Source organism: Harpia harpyja, chromosome 12 (genome assembly GCF_026419915.1).
Source record: "Harpia harpyja isolate bHarHar1 chromosome 12, bHarHar1 primary haplotype, whole genome shotgun sequence".
Classification (NCBI taxonomy): domain Eukaryota; kingdom Metazoa; phylum Chordata; class Aves; order Accipitriformes; family Accipitridae; genus Harpia; species Harpia harpyja.
The window spans coordinates 7,000,335-7,021,756 of NC_068951.1; the positions used below are offsets into that span (position 1 = coordinate 7,000,335).

Consider the following 21,422-nt stretch of genomic DNA (forward strand, 5'->3'; position numbering starts at 1 on the left):
TATAAAGGAGAAACGGAGACCTACAAACACAAAGCAAGCTGTCCAAGTCACCCAGGGAGGCACAGCAAGGAACCCTGATCTCCTGAGAGCCGGTGCAGCACACTGAGGGACAGGGACACTGCTCAGCATCAGTGGAAGGAAGATCCAAATCCAGCAAGCTTGCACCCCGCTTCTCAGCATTGCTGCTTTTTATTTAGCTGAGTTGTTTTCAACCTGGGGTTAACAGACACCTCAAGGTCAGTCCCAAGGCTACATCTGAAAAGTTGGCAAAAGCTACCAGAAAGGATACCCAGTCAACGGATGCCACAAAAGAACCTTTGTGTGTGCAGCTTCTCAGGGATCTTCCAGAAGGACAGTTGTGGGGCTTGGAAATCAAAAGTTTGAAAGTCACTGAGTTAGCTGCTTAACAGCAAACAAGTTGGAAGAGTTTAACAGAAACATGGGTTTCTACCTTTAGCTACAGATTTATTTTCTCACTCTGCCAGGCAATTCATCACTAGCAAAGTTTTGATTAGTGCTGGAGGGAAGAGAAAAGGAGAATTTACAATCCAAATTTCAGCAGCTGCCAGTGTACTCATTCATATCAACTTTTGAGAACGTTTCTTTGAAACTCTCTATTTTAAAAAGAAGGCTAAAGCAATTTGCTTGCAGAAAGAAGGCGCTGCTGTGAGAAGACAGATGCTGCTCCTAATTTTCAGCAATACTTTCACATAATACCAAAATATTTGGCACAAAGCAACCGATTAAAGAAATGCCATCACTGATGGCAGATGGTACTTCTCATCCCAATCTGTAGCAGCCTGCTAACGTTAGATGTAATCTGATTGCAAACACAGTGCGTGCATTTTTTCCAGATGAGCAAGCTTTACATAATTTTTCATTGCCCTTATTTTCGTTTGTTAACAAACATCATCGTTATGAGCAAACAGCCTGATTACAGTGTCATCAAATGAATCCCTTGTTTACCCCACCCTTCCAACCTTCCAGCACCTGGAAATATCAGCAAAACAGCCTTCCCCCCCCCCATTGTACCACCTGCTTAGAACACCTAGTTTTAAGCTGCTCATACTATCAAAAGCCAGGATGGAGCCTTGAAGGAACCTGACTTAAGGCTATGGCACTAAATTACAGCAAGGCTTGACCTAAGTAAGAGGCTCGGGAAATATTCCAGGCAGCAGGTTGCTCACCTTTACTTTAGCACAAAATTAATTCCATCGCACATTGGTTTGCCAGGTACTTTTTCCCTAGTGGGAACTCACCACAGATCCTCCTATAAGTTTACTCAAGTTTAACTCTATGCAGTAAGAGCTATAAAAACAGGATTTTCTTCAAGGAAGTTGCACTTCTATAAAACTCATTGAACAAAGCTGTGCATTTGCCAAATAGTGGCTGCTTGAGTTATGAAAGAGAGTTTGTTTAACAGAAGACAAGTGACTACGTGTCCAGCTGCCTTTCTCTTCCTCTTTGCTGGCTGAGGGACAGAATGCAGTGGAGGCCAAAGACGACTGCTTTGCTAAATAAAGCAGTGACAGACTCACTCAAAGTTGAGACCATGCTAACGCAGGGCATTAACGCTCGTTCAGAGCAGACACTTCAGAACTAGCCAGGTTTCCTAGAGCCATACCAATGGGATTTGTAAAAAATATTCTATTAAAACCACTTTTTTCTACTAATTCTCGTATTCCCTCTCCCCAGTAAAAATTATGAAACAATGCTCTCATTTGCCACCAGATTAGAACAGGCACCATTTGGATGCTTTGAACTCTGATCTTCAGAGAAGCAAGACAAAGCCGCCCTTCTTGCACTTGTCAAACACACAGTGCCTAGCTTTTAAGCAGCTTCCAAGAGCAAAACTAAATATGTTTTTCCTACTCTCAAGCTCTGAAAACATGCAGGTGCAACTTGTTCCAGCTGCATAGTAACTGGAGTTAGAATTTAACAAGTTACATTATCTTAATTTCAACAGCCATCTATATAGGTCCTCCAACCATGTCCAGCCACCTGCAGACACTTTGAAACACTCAGCATCTGGTCTTGGTTCAGCTGAGTAAGTTACACAGCACTTGCAGCAAGGAGGAAGTGGAAGGCACGATCATCATCAAGAAACAGCAACAAAAGAGATGGGTCTAGGTCACAAATTCTGCATTTCTCACGATGGGCACCAGCTACATTCCCTACACCATAATACATAAAGGAAAAAGTCTACATAAGATGCTCACTGCACCTTAGGTACACAAAGGGTTTGAAATTCCAATCTATTGCAGACTTTCACTACTAATTTCTTCCAACAGTCCATATAACATAGGTGCTTTATGAAACCTCAACAGCACCTGGGCAGTAGAAATAAAGACAACAGAATAAACTTCATTGTTTTTATTCTGCAAAGCAATATGCACATCTTACCAACACAAAATTAATCTAGGAGAGAAATGTCATTTCCAAATCAGCTATTAACCATCATGCAACAAGACAAGTGAAATGTAAGAACAAAACAAAACAAAAAAGCCATCTTAACCCTACAATCACCTGCAGAGGGTTGAAAACCAAGGCTCAGATTTTCTATGTAATGCCAAAGAAAAATGCAAAAGAAAATGGCAGCTTTCTAAGAACAAGAAAACACGTACAAATAGAATCAAAACTGATTCAAGTCATAGTTAAAAAGAAAAAGAAAACAAAAAAGGAAAGATCAATATGATCTGAACTTTAATATTAAGTTTTTACTCTTCTGTTTGGCTGCATTTAACTTTTGTACATTGCGCCTAGGAACAATCCAATATTCCTCAGTATTACAGCATTTCAACCTGATGGACACCCTTACCTCTCTGCTGCAATACAGGGGTGCAAAGGGATAAACTAAGGCCAAAAAATACAACTCTTTAACATTCCCCTTATGCATTTGTGGGTTGTATAATCTTAGCATTTCTGGGTACTTCAATACAGTGGGTGATAAATTGCAAAGCAGGCTCCTCTAATTACCAAATAGCAAAACCATATTTAAAAAAGAAAAAAAAAACACCAAACCCAAAACACTGTTTTCCACAACAGATCAAGTTCCAGTTAGAACATCTGGAGTTTTAATTTTTAATTTGCTGAAACAGAAAGGACTTGGCTTTGCTTTTTTTTGAGGAGTCGCATTATGGTGGGTGCTTTCTAGGTATTTCCAGAATTTGCAACACCATCCCAATCCATTTCCTATTCCTGCCTTTGGTCCCCAGATCAAGCCACCCTCGTAGGCAACTCTAGAAGTCAGTATTAATGCAGAAGGCTGGGTATGTGTGAATTAGGAACAGCTCCGACAGTTTTCATGAGAAGCCGTCTACCTGTTTTGACTTCACTGATTCATTTCAATGAAGCAGTATTAGCCCATAGCAGCATCAGGAGAAAACTGGAAGCTTCATTTTATCCCTAGACTTCAAACTAGGCCATCTCTAAAGCTTTGCCTTAACACTCCCGGAGAAAAACGCATGTTAGTTAACACCACTTAAGTAAGTGAAATTCTATAAAGGAAACATGTTCTGAAGAAAAGTGTGGCTATTTTGCTTCAAATGCTCTGAAGACTCGTGAACTTACTGAAGTCCCATACATACAGACCAGTAGGGTACCACTCAATAGTGTCTATAAGTAATGAACCAAGAATCTCATGCCAGCATAATTGAGACTGTGAGATTTTGACTTGGGTTTCTTCCTTTGTGTAGTTTAGAGCAAAAGGAGGAGGGGAAAAAGCTTATGTGTAGGTATGCAGACCTACAGTTATACTACCTGACGAGAAAGCTGAAAGACAAGATGAAAGGTCAATTAAGGCAACCAGTGAGATTTTAAAAGCAGTGGTGGAAAAGTCTGCAGGAAAACCCCGACTCCTGAAAATTAAGGAGGCTACTCGGTAAGAAGCCAGAAAGAAACAGCAAAAGCCAGAATGGGAAAGGGAGAAATGCACAGAATAAAACCTCTGATTTAGGAATGGACAGAGAGAACAGTATGTGTTTTACTGTGTGGTTTCTTTGACCTTAATCGCAACAGCCATAGTCCTCTCCTTGTCATTTTCCCCTGAGTGGACAGCATTAAATGGAAATGGGACAAAGCTAATAAAAGTGTCATTTTCAGCTGCCCTTCAGAGATGGATGGAGAGTCCCAAAGTGAAGCTCTATTACAGACTATGGGATTTCTTTTCCTTTCATTATTTGCACTTGCCCAAGGCTGTGCAGAGCCCCAACAGACTGTTAATACAATACATCTTTTTATTAAGTTTCACTTTCTAGAAAAAAAAGTTTACAGAAAGCTGCTCTGCAGCAGACACACACAATCCTGGTTTGAGGGCTGCAGATGGGAGGCCAAGTAGAAAGCTTTCCAGATAGTCTCTATGCTGACTGGTTCTCTGGCATTCAGCAAGCCAAATGAAAAAAAAATTTAAAAACAAAATTAAAAAAAAAAACAACAAAAACAAATCAACAAACTTAGCACTTTTCAGTAAGAAACATTTTTAAATGGGACTTCACTTCTTATTTTTTTTACTATGAATAAAAGCACAAGTTTGTCCTAAATACAGCACTATTAAAATGTGAATATGTATTTCTTTTTTAAAAAAAAAAAAAAATGTAAAATGTTGATATCTTTTCTTGCAAGCAAGGAGCAAATGGAAGAAAGTATTAGGCCACACAAATACATATTTAATTCATGTAGTAGATTGGTGGCTTTGGAAATGCAGTATTATATCAAAGGTGCATACTGTTTCAAACACACTGTACATATCATTGGGCAAAAAACAAAAGATCTGTTCGTTTGTTTGAGACACTTGCAAAGGCATCTTAACCTGCCCAGATGCAGCTAGACAAAAATATCTTGCTCTGACTATATGTAGCCATATCACTAAACATATCTACACAAACATTCGGCTATGTCCACAGGTAAAGACTGAAAATTTCCGGCCGCACTACAATGCGGAACAAGTGCATCATCTGACCTATTCTGAATATACTTTTATAAATATGTACAAATCAATTACAGGCACTTGAAATGTCTTTGGTTGGAATAAACCAACATTGCAAGATAATGTATTCACAGAGTGTTAAGACCCATTCTGGGTTCAGCAGGCAATGATTACGGTTCTCAGTCATTCTCAGTCAAAGGAGAGGATGGATTATGCTTCTGACAAAGCAACCTAAACAAAAGAAAAAGAAAACATTTAATTAAAAGTCAAATGCTTAATCCCATAACAGTGATATTACTTATCTCCACGCAGCTGGCATATCTGTCCTTGCCTTTTCAAAGAACCTTGAAAAGTCTAACTTGGAAAGAAAAATCAAAGTAAGTCTGAAGGTGTTTTGTGCTTAACATTATCAATTAAAAAACAAAAACCACCCCCCTAAAAAACACAAAACCAAACCCCCAAAACAGTTTATACTACAAAATATTAAGATCAAAAGGTGCCAACATTAGCTTCCTACTTCACAATTTAATATATTCATATTTAATCCTTCAAGCAAAGTGCAGGTCTCCAGTGCAGTATTGAACAGTGACTGTTTCAATAGCTTTGTCATTGTTTTAATTAAATTCTGATTAACAACCATAAGAATCACCTATCATGTTTTATTCAAAATTTTCAGTCTGTTGTGATAAAAGAGAAATAAAACTACTCAGTGCCATCTATTCAATGCTTCATACAAAATGGCGCAAGTAACACCAGAATTATGGCATAAGAGTTGCGTTACAGTACTTACCGAACTGCAATAATCCACTTCTGTAGGAGAGAAATCTGAGGATCTACAAAGCACATATATGTATTTTGTAGCACCTGTCTGTACTGTCCACAATGAAACACCCATGTCTCTTTGAAAGGGAATTAAATCTACATCTCCAGAGATAAGAAAAACCAGTCTGCACTATGTCGACAAGGAGGTTTTCTGTTTTCTTATCACAGTCAATATTTTGTTATTACACAGACTCACCTTTTCAGAGCAGAATTCTGTATTGCTTTGCCTTAGTTTGCTTGGTCTGCCTTTAATAACTGCATAGCAGAACATTGTAATCACCATCACAAAAAGAAAGTAACTGGTATGCATGAGATGCAGGTTTATTAGAGAGCGATCATCCTGCACAGAGAATTAAAACCATTTACTGACAATGCACCAATAGTTGGCATTTTATATTAAAGCAGTAATTATCAGATAAGGACAGAAATTACTTCATAAATCAACTTTCTCCCCTTTACGCAGCTGGCATAGTAATTAAAGTGATTCCTAATTGTGGCACATAAAGAGCTGAAATGGTCCTCATGTTAAAAATCTGTACTAGAGATCTCTTCCCGTATACTGGCAGTGTCTTTTGTCAAATGGCTTCAAAATATAGATGTTCGTTATTAAAAGCTGTGAGGCATATGGAGATTACATGAAGACCATCACACCCGCCAGCGGTAAAGCACACCCAACTCTGTCTCAGCCCTGGCACTGCACGATAAACCAGCACTGAACAGGACTATTTTAGGACATGAACAGAACCATATTCAATTAAACCAGACCTAAACATTTATTCAACATAACATACAAAAACACCACGGCACTTACATCTGGAACTATAACAGTTAGCTTGGGATTTAAAGCATGATACACTTTTCCGATTGCTCCTTTGTAACACCAGAAAGGGTTATAATCTTGTGCATATTTTGTATTAGAGTCCCTTGCTGTGGTAAAGATCTTGTACCAAAGTGTAGCATTGCTGTATGTTTCAGGAACACAATGCGGTGGCTGACTGCAGAAAAACAGAAATAATTAGCACCCCAATTGCCATTCTCCATGTTTACGAAGGCTAACTTTCAGAACTGAGTCAAGCCCAGTCTTCTCAACAGCAGCATAAAGCATGGTTTTATTTTGGACCTTCCAAAACAACAACAAAAAACAAAGCTTAACCAAAAAGGTGTCTAAAAAAACATCTGATTCCTATACTAAGATTAGAATTTAACTGCGTGTTGTTGCAGTAAGTCAACATCCCACAGCTTAATTAGAAAAACATTGGTTTTCATAAAGCTTCACAGAGTCATGTGAATCTATCTGGTGGTTCTGCAGGATATACTGAATAGTGTCAGAGAGTCTAGAGAAGACAAAGGGAAACTATTTTGATGAAAGGTCTGTACCTGCTGGGGGATGGCAGCAAAGCAGCACTCGGCTTACGCGGATCTCTCAACAGGGAAAAGGATAAGAACCTTAGTGTCAAGCCTTAGCTCTCACACAAGGTAGTGAAACTAAATTATAGGGTGTCTTTCTTATATATTCACAGATTCTTTTGTTCCTAGCAAACACACAGGAACAAATTTAAATCACAGGTGGCACATTGAAAGGCAGGTAGGGCCTATAGTTCAAAACATCCTCCGAAAAACCTAGTGTTGCTAAAAGACAGCAAGTCTCAAGACAGGGTTTTTACTGTGGGGGAAGGAAGGCAGGTAGTTAGGTAATTTCCACAGTCAACAATAACGTTCATCAGGAAGTAACAACCTCAGAGAACCAGCTGAGGAATTAATCACCCAGTAACCAGTCTATGAAGGAGCATTTAAAATGCACGTACACTGTGACAGGAAATACATTGCTGGCTGCTGTCACAGTCATGCAGGTTGTGAACACAACCTGCTCACAGTGGCCATGAAGAACGCAGTCATCTGAATTCCAGGCAGCCGGCAGGGTGAATGTAATATTTATCTCCTCATGGGATTCTCTGCCTTTGAGAAAGAGAGAAGGAAAGCTGGTTTTCGTTCACAAAAGTATCTGAGCAACAATCACTAAGATAAGGACAACACGCAAACCACTAAGGCAGCAACCATAACCCTGAAACTGTACCTTTGAAGTCATCCAGGATCTTTACTATCAACAAAGAGAACAAAAAGAAAGTTAAAAAACAAAACAAACCAAACTACAAAAACCCCAGCTGCTGGTCTTTCTAATCCCTCCTGCCCCCAGAAGAAGTGGGGTCATTAGGCTCCTTTCAGAAATGAAAAACTCACTATTTATAAGTGAATTCATGCATGTTCAGAGAACTTTATTAGAAAGTAAAATCACAGATCTTTAACCTTTCTCCTCCCAAAGACTTTGTTCCACATCTGATTTTTCTTTTCAAATTGGAGATACTCGTGTAGACAAAAAGGTGCCAGCAGATATTGAACTGCAGATTAAGTAGGGTACATTAACTCCATGTGGATGTATTCATACTGAAAATAAATCCAGGCTACTGGAAATGGAACTTGCATTTGATAGCTCCTAAAGCAGTAACACAATAACAACAACATAAAATACAGTAATACAGATTTACAGCTATGGCAAATGTCTCTTCACAGGTCTCTGAGGTTCAAGACACCTTCAGGCATTATTATAAAATGCAACCCTGCCTAAAAGCTAAAATTCAATGAGGTTCTATTATCAATTTCTACTAATTTTCTACAATCTCCTGCCAAAACTTACTGTCAGGGCAGCCTCATAGCAGATCAGTCTCTTCACACCACAGAAACTGTAACCATCTTGTTTGTTGCTGTTTGCAGCATTAAAGCTTATTCATGCATGCATTTTAGATAAACTCCGGTTGTTTTAGACAGCTTGCTACTTGATCTCTAATGTATGTACATTAACGCCTCTCAAATGTGAGTTAAGGACTTAAAGATGTATCAAGATAGAACTGAAGATAGTTACTGTAGAAGTTTTTGCTGCTTGGAATTTTGTTGGCTTAAAAATTACCTTCCATTGTCATTAGGTTAATCATTTAAAACTGCAAAGCCTAATCTTGGCAAACCTGCAGGTTCTTTTCCATTCTGAGTGCAGGGAAAAGTTTTTCTAGCAAACAAGTGAAAGGCTCTATACAGGAATATACTCACAACAAATCTGGAAACATATACGTTCTAAGCAAAAGATTTATCTCACCAACAATAAGCTGGTGAATTTTTATTTGATTATATAGTTATCATTCAAATTTATAAAGGTCAAGTCTTGCATACCTGAGAGTCCAATTTGGTGTCCAAAAATTGTGGAACTCAGATGTGTGACATTGCGAGAATATCCCCCAAATGGTCTGAGTGGGTCCAGTGTCAACGTGATTGTAACAGAGATGTTTATTGGACCAGAGTCCTCAAGAGCCTGTGGAGACTGTGTAGAAGATCTCGCCTGTCCACTAGTCACCGTACTTTCTGGAGTTGTGGTATCATTGATGAGATGCTTTAAGGTTTCATTCTCAGATATACAGAAGTCCAAATCATTAAACCTCAGGAGGAAAGTATTCCAGTCCTTAAAACAAATGTGAAGATTTCAAACAGATTAGCAAGTTAACTGTTGGCTGCCACTTCTCTAGGGCAGTGCAGACCTTGATATGTACCATTCCACCCACAGTTCCAAGCCATTTAACAAAAATTACATGGCTCACAAAGCAAGCACAAATACCACCATGGCTATCTCAACAATGGGACAAGTTGTTTACACAAGTTAGATGTGTTCAATCCCAGCCACCACCCGGCCGCTGCTCAGTGCAGCAGCAGAATATCCTCCTTTAAACTACAAAAAGAATATACTAACTTGGTCCGTTCTCACCACGCTCAGGGTGTAAGCGGTTTCTAGCTCATTACGGAATAGTACTACTAGATAAGAAGTTTCACAAACAAGCTAGCTGGTGCAACAGAGTAAGAAAAAGAAAGGCTTCTAGCCATAGTAGGGAAGATGCATGTCAGATGATTCGGCCTCATCCTCGAAATAAAACAAGACTATTCAAACATTCATACCAATAGCCTCTTTCCTAATGAAATTAGAGGCAAGTATAAATGAAGACAATCTCCTGTAAGACTCTGCACATTCCCATGAGAGGGTTCTTGGGGGGGAAAAAAAAACTCATTAGCTTTGGGCATGTTTTTCAAATTAGTATTCCCACTGTTTAGCTCAGGAACTTTTTGTACCTACCTCTGTCATTTCTGGTGACTTGATCTCCTTGATTTTGAAGAAATAACCCAGTGTCAGAAAAGCTATTGCCATAGCGCTTACACTGATCATAAAGACCACAAGCGGAGGTCGACTGCTGATGTAAACCTTCAGGTTCTCCAACAGGTTTATGTTGAACATTATTCTGATCGTTCACCTGAAAAAAAAAAAAAAAAAGAGTACGTCCAAGACCAGCTGTGTTATGGCCAAGCAGGCCAGTGAAGGTGTCAGAAGGCCGCAGGAGTGAAAGGGAAAGGGAGAGCTGGTGTTGGTAAGGATCATCCTGGGTATGATCCGCACTTCTGTACATTCTGCTTCCTATCTTGTCACTGGCAGCAAATTTCTTAAATGAGCCCTAGTTAAAAATCTCAAACACTCTATCTAGAAACATTGGAGACACATGTTGAGATGGAAAAAGATCAAAAGATAAACCAAAAGCAGAGTTGTATTCAGTGTTCCCTTCTGAATTTCCTTTTGAAAATAACAACACAGATGCAGGCTTTATTACAACGTTTAATCAAAGCTGAATGTCACCCACAGCTTATACAGTACTGTGATTCCTTTTTAAAGGGGCTTCCAACAGCTCCATTAGCATGCTTGTTTACCACAGAGTCTAAAATCAGCCATAAAACTGGATGCGTTGAAAAGCATACATATAAAAATATTTGGGCTAATATTTTTATGTAAGAGAGCACCAGCTTTTAAGTGCTGGTTGCTTAATACGCTCCCATAACTCAGTGGCTTTGAAAGCAATTAGAAAATGCTATAAGCTGCAATTTCCGAAGCATAATATGCCTTTTGAGCATTTGTGAGAGAAAAGGGAGCAACTGTGGATTTCAGTGCTAGAGCTGACATGAAAATAGCAATTGGACACGGTTAGTGCAAACCAGAACTCACAACGTTTCCACACTGCTGCCTGAAGGACTACTGATTTTTTATGAAATAAAGTGCTTAAATAACACTAATTATAAAAGAACTTGTGAAACAGATTAGTGCATGTAAATCAAAATGTACATTCCCACTAGTTTTTAGGGGTTCACTTAATGGACCAACACTTAAACTCCTCCTTTCTGTTAGAACCCATTAGAAACACAACACAAATGCTATTCTTCTACCAGCTCTAGTTCTAACTACCAACTTCCTCTGTGTAAATGAATAACCTAAAGAATATAATTTATTTCTTTTTCACACAGTTAAAAGAAGAAACCGAATGCTATTACCTCCTGGCAGGTCAGGAAAGCAGGATCAGATTTCACTTTTTAGCTACATAAATAATTTAGAAAGCAGCTCTAATAACTGCTGCCTGCCTCTCTCCACTCCGGGTAAGCCTTTTAATACTCACGCAATAAAAATCTCCAGTCAGCCTAACAAGTAGCTCAAGCGCAACGGGAAGAATGAAAACTGCCAGCCTGGAACATTGGCCACCAACTCCAAAGTAATTGCTCGGTATTGAGGTGTATACATCAAGACCAAATGCCACGTTCAGGCAGAGTTACAGCTGACAGTACTCATCGGGAAACACTCAGCAAGCACTGGAGAGATATTGTGCTCTTAAATCAGGCCCCACAAACACTGGAAATTATGTTATACAGTTAAAAAGATAAAAATGGTAAAGGATGGAAATACACAACAGTTAATATGTCAGAGTCCCAGGCAAACACAGAATTGGGTAGCGGTCTAAAAAGCGAGAAAAGAGTCACTTATTCTACAGTTTAAGGAGTCTTCCTCCAGTACGGGTCAAGACCATATACAGCAACCTCAAAGGTGTAACATTTTAAACTCCTGCTTATTTGTATATGAAAGAGTATAGAAAAGGTAACATCTGAAATAGACCTATCAGTTTTTCAAGAACAAATTACAAATAAGGAAAATCTTGAAGTATATTGCAAAGACCAAAAAGTCAATGAAATGAGTCATAGCAGAAGGATGAAATTCCCATTTCGAGGCTTAATATCAAAGGAACTGAATTCCTAAAAATAAAAAAAAAACCAAAACCCCCCGTGCTGTACTAAAGCAGGTATTAAAAGTAAAATTGCAGTAGCCAAAAGGAAAAAAAAACCCAAAACGTGAATTTGAAAGCATCAAAGTAAATGTCTGACAATTTTTACGTGTATCTTGCCATAATGTCAACTACCATCTTTCCACTAGGAAGCCTAAAATCCTGTAATTTTCTCACAAATATTTTCCCTTCTTGTTGTGCATGTAAGATAGTCAGTCTAGAGGAGAAAAACATTTGGAGGGGTTTAAATAATAAAAAACTACCACTGAAATACCTCAAGGAAGAAAACTCTGGGTGGAAGAGAAGGGCAGCAGGCTAGCGCTAACCCAAACAACACTCCATTAAGACCTCACATGTTTTCTAAGCCTGAACACCTTATTGCGCAAAACAGCATTTAATCTTAACTGTGCAGTTCAGTTTATTTATAAATCAATTATGTTTTCAAACATGCCCCATCACTAGTAGTACAATGGGGGATACAAAATGGGTCACATCAGGGTTAACCGCCTTGAATGAAAATAATGTTGCGTGCCAGAAAAACACTCATAAACACAAATCAACCAAACTGTGATTTTCCTAGCAAGCCATCCATAAATAACATGCAAACAAAGAAATGGTGTTGATCTCAGACGAAAGTGCCTCTCATTTAAGAACAGTAAACAGTAGCAGGTACCAAAAATATCTTTAATTTGGTTTTCTTCTCTTCAAACTGAACTTGATGCCTAACACCTAAAACACTAGAGTAGTAAAGCAAAATAGATCACAGTTGTGTTAACTGTGAAGCTGCCTATTAAAGTTCAACATATTCAAGATGGTCTGTAAAAGCTTTATAAAAATCAATTAATAAGAATGTCTATACCTCTAATCTAGTATCACCAGCCTATCGAACAGAACTAGCAAAAGTAACCTCAGCTGATCTTACAACTGAAAATAAAGCCCCTGCTGGTTCTCAGAGCAGCAGCAATTATCATCTCCCCCTCCTTTTTTTAAAGGAAAGAAATCAGGATAAAAACTGAAATTAAACAGAAGCTTCTAAACTCACCAGACAGTTGCCCTTTTATGCCCTGAAACGAACTATTAATTTCTACTACATAAACTAGAAAGAGCTTTTACCGTCAGTTTCTTTCAGGAATTGGGGAAGGCTAATCAAGATTTTTTTCTTTAAATCTTCGTTAGAATTTCACAACATAATATTTTTATCATAAAACATGCAGTTGGGAGCAAAAGAGGGGTTTCCTACTAATTTTATAGGAAGACTTACTTTACCATACTGGTATCTGTGGAAAAAAAGAGGTGCCAGTATCTGCAGCTGTTTCAGTTCATCTTTTTAGGAAGCATATCAAGACCCTGCAGGATGAAATTATAACAGCCTGAAAACCTCTGTCAGGAGCAGAGGGGCAGGCAGGGCTGACTCCTGGAGGAATGAAGGGAGGGGAATCCTCCAGAGCAGAGCATTTTTTCTGTCCAACTGATCTTCTTCCCCTTCTCCTGTCCTTCAGTGTTAACAAAATAAAACAAAGTAAACAGATTCATAGTAAATGCCATCAGTCTTCTTCACAAAGTAGAGGAATAGCAGTAATCGAGACTTGCAGAGGAAGAAAGTTGATGAAAACATCACCTGGGATCCTTCAATCCACTGCAACCACGTATAACCAAAAGATCAGCAGCCAGATGTGCACAAACACATCTACTCCCCCAAGACAAAGCACCCAAGTGGGAGATAACAGTGAATCGGCTCAAACCAGTCAGTGGCTCATCACATTCTTCTGAGTTATTTTATCCTATAAATATGTTTACTGATTAAAAAAACATGTTTTCCTAGAGCCTGGAAGCAGAAAGTGTGGCAGGAAAATGGCCTGGCCCTTTGCACACGCAAAGAGCACTGACAGAAGACACTGTATGCACAGCACAGAACGAGAGCGAGAACATCACCTGTTGAAAAGGAGATTCTTTCCTCACGTTATTCTGGTAACGGAGTCAGCCAGGAAGCAGATTATTAATGAAAGCCTGACAGCCTGGGGACTTGCAAGAACAGAACGAAGCAAAATGCTTCATACTTGCATGAAATGTTTCTTTTCACCTCTCAAAACACTTTTCAAAGCATAATTAAACATTTCAACATCCCCAAGAGCTACATAAACAGCAAACATTTCACTTCTACCCATAAAACAAGGCCAAGGAAGGTAAGTAATTTGATCAGACTTATAGTAAATTTTAAGGATCGAATTCTTACTAAATTTCAAACAGCCAAGTTCCTGACTGGAACTCTTGTTAAAGACTGAAGACATACACTAAAAAGTAGATGAGTTAAAAAATAAAAGAGGAAAATATGCGGATCAGATATTACTCAATCTGTGTATGCAATGTTTCCAGATATTTAACAGCCCTTCCCAACAAATACGTAGTTGTAGTTCAAAATGTCTGTGGTGGCTTTAACACAAGCACCTGAACAGTGTGTCAGCTGATACTCCTGGGACAGCAAAGTTGATTTTAATTTACCACTTAAAGAAAAATTTATGCAGAAACAGACAAATGCAAGCAAGTTCCAAATACTGTTGTGAAATGCTAAGAGTTTTAAAAACATGAAGAACCAGAAAAGAGTAGAAAAGTTATAAGCCAGGAAAATACAAACAATGTGAGGAAAACCTTTTTTCACTGGTTCAAAGAACCCCAAATTCTGACTTTTGTTAAAAGTGAAAAACACAATTTAAAATATACCCAGCTGTAAAATAAAAGTAAACCTAACCTCTGGTTTAAAATAGACATTTTGCTCCCAAAGTTTAAAAAGGCAGCCCCATTTGCCAAGTGAGCCTGTACACTTTCATACACAAGAGTTCTGGCTTGCGCGTTTTTAAAGCCTTTTACAAGTCAAAGTCATGACTTACAACATGACTTCTCATAATCTAAATCATACGGACTACAATAAAACACACAATATTAGACTCAAGGACTTTGAAGTTGTATTAAAAAATGCTATTCTGGTTACTGCTGCTTAGCATGAGAACCTGGGAGAGGAAGGCAAAAGTAAAATGATTCAGTTTTACAGGATCTGTCGAAGTTCCATGAGAAATCAAATTCTGTGTAGACCGCACTGACAACAGCCAAACAAATGCAGTTCACAGAAGGGCTTTATTCAAGAAGTATGAAAAGCCTCACTAACAGTTGAATAATCAGAAACTGGTTTAGTGACCAATTTAAGAAGGTTAATAGTTGACTGCATTAAGGCTACCCATTAAGGAGTGCGGTACAGAATGCAGCAGTGTAAGTACTGAAAAATGCCAGAGAAAGGCTCTTCAAACTGTTTGTAATGAGAACTGTTGCTTGTAATGAGAACTGTAAGGAGACAGATACACAGCTTGAATCACAAGCAGAAAATGACTGACAAGTTGAGGAAATGGCAGCTTTAGTGGGAATGGCAAAATAAGAGTTCTGGATGTAGAAAGAAGGTAACGCTGGCTGTGTCAGTGAAGCAGGAAAAGAGCCAGTGGCCGCTAGTGAAAGAGAAAATAGAAACAGCAGCAAACCCGACTGAAATAAGGGACTTAAGCAATAGCTGAAATATCAAGGATACGGCAGTAATATTACCGTGTCTATATACTTCACCCCCACTGGTCAGAAGAAACAGGACTTTAATTTGCTTAGCCCGATCTCACGTAGGTAAGTACAGTCTCCATTTTACAGATAGATAATTAACAAAACCCGACATGCCAGGACATACGCAAGTTTTCTTCCAAAACAAAACCCGGGAGTTCCGAGTCCTGGGAACCAGCTTTATTCACAGGTCAGAACAGTCTTCTCAAAAAAAAAAAAAAGAAACTCCCAACACAGACATGCTTTTGGCAAGGGGAGATTTGGGAAAAGCAACAAAATTCTGACACTGACAAGTTTCATCAATACTTCGTTTAGGGCTCATTTGATAAAACAGCTTCATTTCTACAAAAAAATGTTATGCTACTTAACAAAAAAAAAAAAAAAAGACAGTCACAGCTAAAAGACCCGCAGGGAACACTTGCCAGGGAGTGTTTAAGGAGGGAGCTGCACTCCTGTGGTCCGCCATCCATCCAGGGGTGATGGACGTGCCAGTCTCCTGGCCCTTGCCGGGCGCATCCGCCTCGCACAAAGGACACCGAGGTCTGTTTGTTCGTGCCCTCGGATGCTCCTCTCCACCGACAGAGCCCAGCGTCTATTTTGTATTACCAGGCGGCGTTTCAAGTTCTTGTCTTTCAAGTGGGAAAGAAGAATCACATTCCACCGGCCTTGAGCCACTCCTCAAATCACGGGAGGTAACAAAGCTACCAAGGTCTTAATCCTCTTTGACGGGACTAAATCGCGGGTCAAAGAGCATTCAGTCCCGCAGGCACAATTCAGCATTATCTCTGCTCAGTCTGCCTACAAAAGTTATCCCCTGTCCTGCGGACACCTGCTGACCAGAAATTGGATTGCAGCCATCGGCTTACTCCCAGAGACCAGAGGAAGAGCAGGTACATGGAAGTGGCAGTGGCTCCCTAGATGAACCTAGAACCATTTTCTACGTCCAGCCTAGAAGCAGAGAGGTTAGTGTGCGTTTCCCGTAACTCAACCGTTTATAAAAAACGCAATAATGATTTACCAGAAAAGATAGGCCCAGCCGCGACAGGTTTTCATTCCACGACACGCTTCCAATTGCAAAACTTCTCAGGAGCTCGAGGAGGATGTGGAGAGTAATCCTTAATGAATTCTTATCTAGACTCAAGGTTTATCTAACAGGGCAAATTTACCCGTATAATTACACCACCAGAGCTAATCATGCAAATAAATTTCCCCAGAGAAGACAAGCCCTTAAAAAGCAAACAAAGGGAAAGGGGAAAGAAAAAAAAGGCAAGCCGTGCTGTAGTCTGTTCTTTCCCTTGTCAGGCAGAAATGTTTCCCAGGGTGGCCATATCTGTGATCGTGATATACGGATTAAATTTAACGTTAGACATCTAGCAGCCATGTTCTACCAGAACATGCACCAGAAACGTTATTGTTAAAAACATCATGACATCTTTAGACAAGTTAAATTAAAAAAAAAAAGCGGATAAAATATGGATATGCAGCAAACGGCAAAAAAACAACGAAGGAACCGCTGTTCAGAAGCTATTTTGAAACGGAAATATTTTCAGTGCTACCGGAATCACTCTTTTGTACTATTTTTTCCTGATACGATGCCACCCATGCAAAGTTCAAGCTAACAACCTTCTTTTAAAAAAAAAAAATTAACTAAAACTAACGCTACGATACATCGGCCAAGCCAAATGACCCCCGCCTGTCACCTCGCCATGCGGATCTGGAAGCGAAGCTCTGCGGAGGCCGGCGGCAGCGGGGGGCAGCGCCCGCCTCACCCGCTCTGCCCCCGGCAGCGGGGCCGAGGCTCCGGACGGCGCTTCCACCCTTACACAACTGTCACCGGAGCAACCCGAGGCCCCGCTCCTGCCCACCGACCCGCCAGCGGGGTCTCGGCGTCGAGGCCCGGAGGTGGCCCCGCCGACCATCGGCGGGACCCCCCCCCCCCCCTCCCTCCCTCCCTCCCTCCCTCCCTCCCCGGGGCGGAGGAAGGCGAAGGCGACCCCACACAACCACCGCGCCCGGGCCCACCGGGCTGGCGACGGCCGGCATCCCCGTCAGCCAGAGCCACCCCCCGTCCCCGTCTTACCGGCGCCCCACGGCGGGGGAAGAGGCCCCCGGGCCGGGCGGGTGGAGGCCCGGAGGCAGCGGCGGGGCTCAGAGGCGGCGGGGCTGCCGTGCGGGCGGGCTCTGCACCATCCTCCTGCCCTGACGGAGGCCACGGGGAGGGGGCCGGACGGGGCGGGAGGGGGGGGAGGCCGCTGCCGGCGCCGCTGCCCGGACACCCGCCTCCTCCGCCACCGCCTCCCGCTGCTTCCGGGGACGCAGCTGCGACCTCTCACCCCGGCCGGCCGAGCGGACGGTGGCGCGGGGTGGACAAGATTGCTACGACGCCGGCAACGCGCGGGAGGAGCCGGGCGGCGGGCGGGGCCCTGCCGGCCCCGGAGCCCCCACCACCGGTACCGGCGGCCGGTCGCGCTGGCCGCCGCACCGGGACGGGGCTCGTTGGCGGCAGCTGCGGGTCTGGGAAGCTGCTCGGGGCTCACCTCGTAGCGCCGCCCCGCCTCGCCTCCCCCCGTTGTCTTCTCGGTCCGGAGCGCGGCGGAGGAGGGAGGTTAGTGCAGCCCCGGCACTTGCTCCTGCTCTCCTTAAAAAAGTGCTGCCGACGTCTCCTAGCCCCTCTCCCCTCCCTTTCCCACTGAAAACTAGCCAAAACAAACAAAAAAAAAAAGTGGCCGATACCTAGAAGCGTTCAAGATGAAATCCTTAAAGCAGTTGATTTAACGGAAGGAAGCAGAAGAATAACATTTTAATTATAATGAAGTCCAAGAGAGGAGAAGGTAAAGTCTTGCACCTGGGGGGGAATAACGCACTGGGGTGACTCTAGCAAAGGGCAATGGAGGTGACGGAGGGATGGGTGCCTGCAGCCCAGAGCGGGGATGACTTAGCCCGCAACAGAGAAGGCTCAGGGGGACCTTCCCAGCCGGGACATAAGTACCTGAGGGTGTAAAAAAGACAGAAGCAGGCTCTTCTCTGTGGCATCCAGTGAAGCAACACCAGGCAATGGGCTGTGATCCAGCAGAAGGTAACAGCACTCCGAGCCCTCCAGCATTACCGAGCTGTTTTAGCCAGTTACTCCATTGTAACCCTGCTGTTCCAAGCAAGGACAACTGCAACACCCTGCAATTTATAGCCAGGGTCTCCACCCTGCTAAACTACCCCTGACTGCAGCAGCAGCAGTTTGACAAGCTGGAAGCAAAGCGTATTTGCAATAGTTGTGGTACTTTGGAAAGGTAAAACCACAGTATTTTCCTGAAGATCACAAAGATCAGAAATCACCCTGTCTTCAAAGAGGTCTAAGGCCAGTACTGAATTACTCGCCTTAGTTAATGACTCTTCTTGACTGAGGCTTTTGGAAGGCAGGAGGTAGGATTGCCAATGCACATTTGGCAAGCCTCTCAGACAATTAAAAAAAGAAATCATATACACTAGTGGTGTACACATCTCTGACAAAAGGATGGTGGCTGTAGATAAAGGAAAAGGACACGTTCATCTCCTGCTGGATACCCAGATGAAGTATCAAACCGTTTTGTCTTGTGTTGAAGCCAGTATAGCATTTGAACCTCCAAGGTTCAGTTCTTTATCAGATGGAACACTGCCGCTTCTCCCCCCAAACCTCTTAACCCTTTTTTTCAAATTGCTGTTAAACAGCACTAGCTGTATGCATCAGCATCTATCTATGCCTCCCTACCGTAAGCATGAGTTACCTAGCCACAAGAGAATATACACCAGAGAATTTGTAAACATTAATGATAACTGGGTAGAAGAATCAATTTAATTTTGTAATTCAGTTATATGAAACTAAAAGACAGTGTACAGTTCAATTAACCAGTACTTCCTGTAAAGTATCTTTTTTACTACAGCAAAATAAATAGGGGTTTCACATGCAAAGTAGTTTACAACGTAAGTTCCGATTCCTAGTAATGAGCTCCACAGTCTTTGTTTTCAGTAATACTGAACTTGTAGTGTGCTGTTGAAAAAAACCAAATAATTTCTGATACTGTGACTGTCACCAAAGCACAGCAGCCTGTATTCCAATTCACTTTAAGGTAGTATTTCAATTAAACTCTCTGGTTCACAAGAAACTTGTTCATAGATACCATTTCATAACTTTTTGCATCACTGAGGTCTCTCACTGTATCTTATCCCAACCTTGCCTGTGGGACCGGAGCACCTCTATACGACAGCAATGCCCAGTACCAAGCCGATCCGGTACTGCTTACTAGAGGGTTCATCAGCTCATGCTGAGCCCAGAACTGACATAGCATCTTCCCAGCTCAGCGAGCAGCACCTCACAGCACCCTGTGCATGACAGCTTGCCCAGTCTGAATTTTTAAACACCGGAAAGATACTCTGCAGTTACTACCAGGGCAACTGAACTACCTTACTTTTAAGAAAGACAAAACTATTTGTCTGTTTTACCTACAGACGGGTCATTTGCCTAATAAAATATTGACAAGGTCTTCAAGCAGTCTAGTTACTCAAACACTAGAATGCAAGTTCCTGTGAGAGCTGTTCCCAGCGTTGTTACTACCCAGGCTACACTATGGCTAGGAGCAAACCACTCCTGCTTGCTATCTTTGAGATGGGGTATGGAAATCCATCTTACCTGGGATTCGGAGGATTTGTTTGCTGAAAACACTCCCACTTTAGTGGCTTGATAACAAGATGGCATATGAATAAGAGATACTTTAGTACAAATGCACCAGCAAGTCGTTCTTAAGTACTTAATCACTACAATGATCTTTCTGCAAAGAAAAGGACATTGTTACCTAGACTTGCACTTGAATGGCTAAGAATTGTGTCTGCAAAAACACAGAAGCAGTCACAATTATATTCACATTAATCATTAACAACATAAGAAAACCCAGTGACAAGATCTTTAGGAACTCATTAACAAGGCCATAATGTACACACTTTTATTTAAACATGGCAATTTACACAATAGTTCAAAGTTTGCTTAGCCCCACCACCCCCCCCCCTCGGAAAACCTGTGTACCTGGATATCAGAATTAGCACCTAGTGTTTAAAAAGAAAAGAAAGACTTTACAGTATTATTTACTGCAAGCACTGGTCAGATCCTAAGCAATTTGGGCTCAGAGACACATGGTTACATTAAATAATCTAATTTCTCGTGATCATCCAATTAGCTCATTGCTTCACCTCTGCAGTAGAGTTTTGGGTAACTGGTTATCTCTGAAACACTAGGAATGCATAGTTCATAAGGCTAAATGCATTTGACAAAAAGGGACAAATCACAGTTGTGGTCTGAAATTATTGCAGAGCAAATTTAAAATAGCAGTGTTTTTAAAGCAGTGGAACATAATAAAGAGGTAGGTACTTTCCTCCTTGATGGTAAGAATTTAACATTGCTTAAAAGTAGTTCAAGCTACCTAGCTTTATGTTAGATATCTCAGGTACACAAACAAGTCATGGCAGACTGGATTTACTGGAAGATATTTAAAATTATATAGAAAATGTTTCACTGGCATAAAAAAGTTATATTTCAAGAGGTTACTTTTTGTGGAGTGTGCTATTATTCTTAACTCGAAATACACCGATCTAAACTTTTAGTGACATCAAGCCGTATTTACCTTGATGTTCAGTGCTTTAGCAAGGTAAGTCCCTTTGCTAAAGAGGGTCACTAAAGATCAGAAGACTGATGTTTTGTGAAAATAAAGCGCACTTTTCTGCTTGGAGCAATGGCTCATGCTTCTTCTAAAAAGCAGCCTCTAATTATATGAACTTATTTATCTACCAGGATTGTCAAAAAAGCAATCAAGACCTAGCCCACTGATGGAAATTACTAGGCAATGCCAGAAAAGAAAGCCACTTTTGGTGCAACTCTT

At 41.2% G+C, this 21,422-nt stretch overlaps 1 protein-coding gene across 3 annotated transcripts; it reads right to left on the reverse strand.

Moving 5' to 3' along the window:
• Positions 1-2,358: 2,358 nt before the first annotated feature.
• On the reverse strand, positions 2,359-20,261 carry TMEM248 (transmembrane protein 248). 3 transcript variants are annotated; one of them, XM_052803269.1, is made up of 7 exons: positions 20,183-20,261; positions 9,915-10,089; positions 8,966-9,251; positions 7,552-7,702; positions 6,558-6,741; positions 5,943-6,086; positions 2,359-5,155 (listed from the first exon to the last, which is right to left on the reverse strand). In XM_052803269.1, the coding sequence occupies exons 2-7, from the start codon at positions 10,071-10,073 to the stop codon at positions 5,135-5,137; spliced, it is 945 nt and encodes a 314-aa protein (XP_052659229.1). In that variant the 5' UTR covers positions 10,074-10,089; positions 20,183-20,261; the 3' UTR covers positions 2,359-5,134. The 3 variants fall into 3 exon arrangements, with proteins under 3 accessions (XP_052659229.1, XP_052659228.1, XP_052659230.1); XM_052803268.1 differs by lacking the exon at positions 20,183-20,261 and adding an exon at positions 17,603-17,783; XM_052803270.1 differs by lacking the exon at positions 20,183-20,261 and adding an exon at positions 13,193-13,709.
• Between the last annotated feature and the right edge of the window lie 1,161 nt (positions 20,262-21,422).

Bases quoted from the DNA above. Each gene is read 5' to 3' on its own strand.
- TMEM248 (XM_052803269.1), bottom strand. From the start codon at position 10,073: ATGTTCAACATAAACCTGTTGGAGAACCTGAAGGTTTACATCAGCAGT. The intron at 9,252-9,914 runs GTAGGTACAAAA...ATTTGTTTTAAG, and splicing joins AGTCACCAGAAATGACAGAG to GACTGGAATACTTTCCTCCT. The intron at 6,087-6,557 runs GTAAGTGCCGTG...TTCTCTGTGCAG, and splicing joins TAACTGTTATAGTTCCAGAT to GATGATCGCTCTCTAATAAA.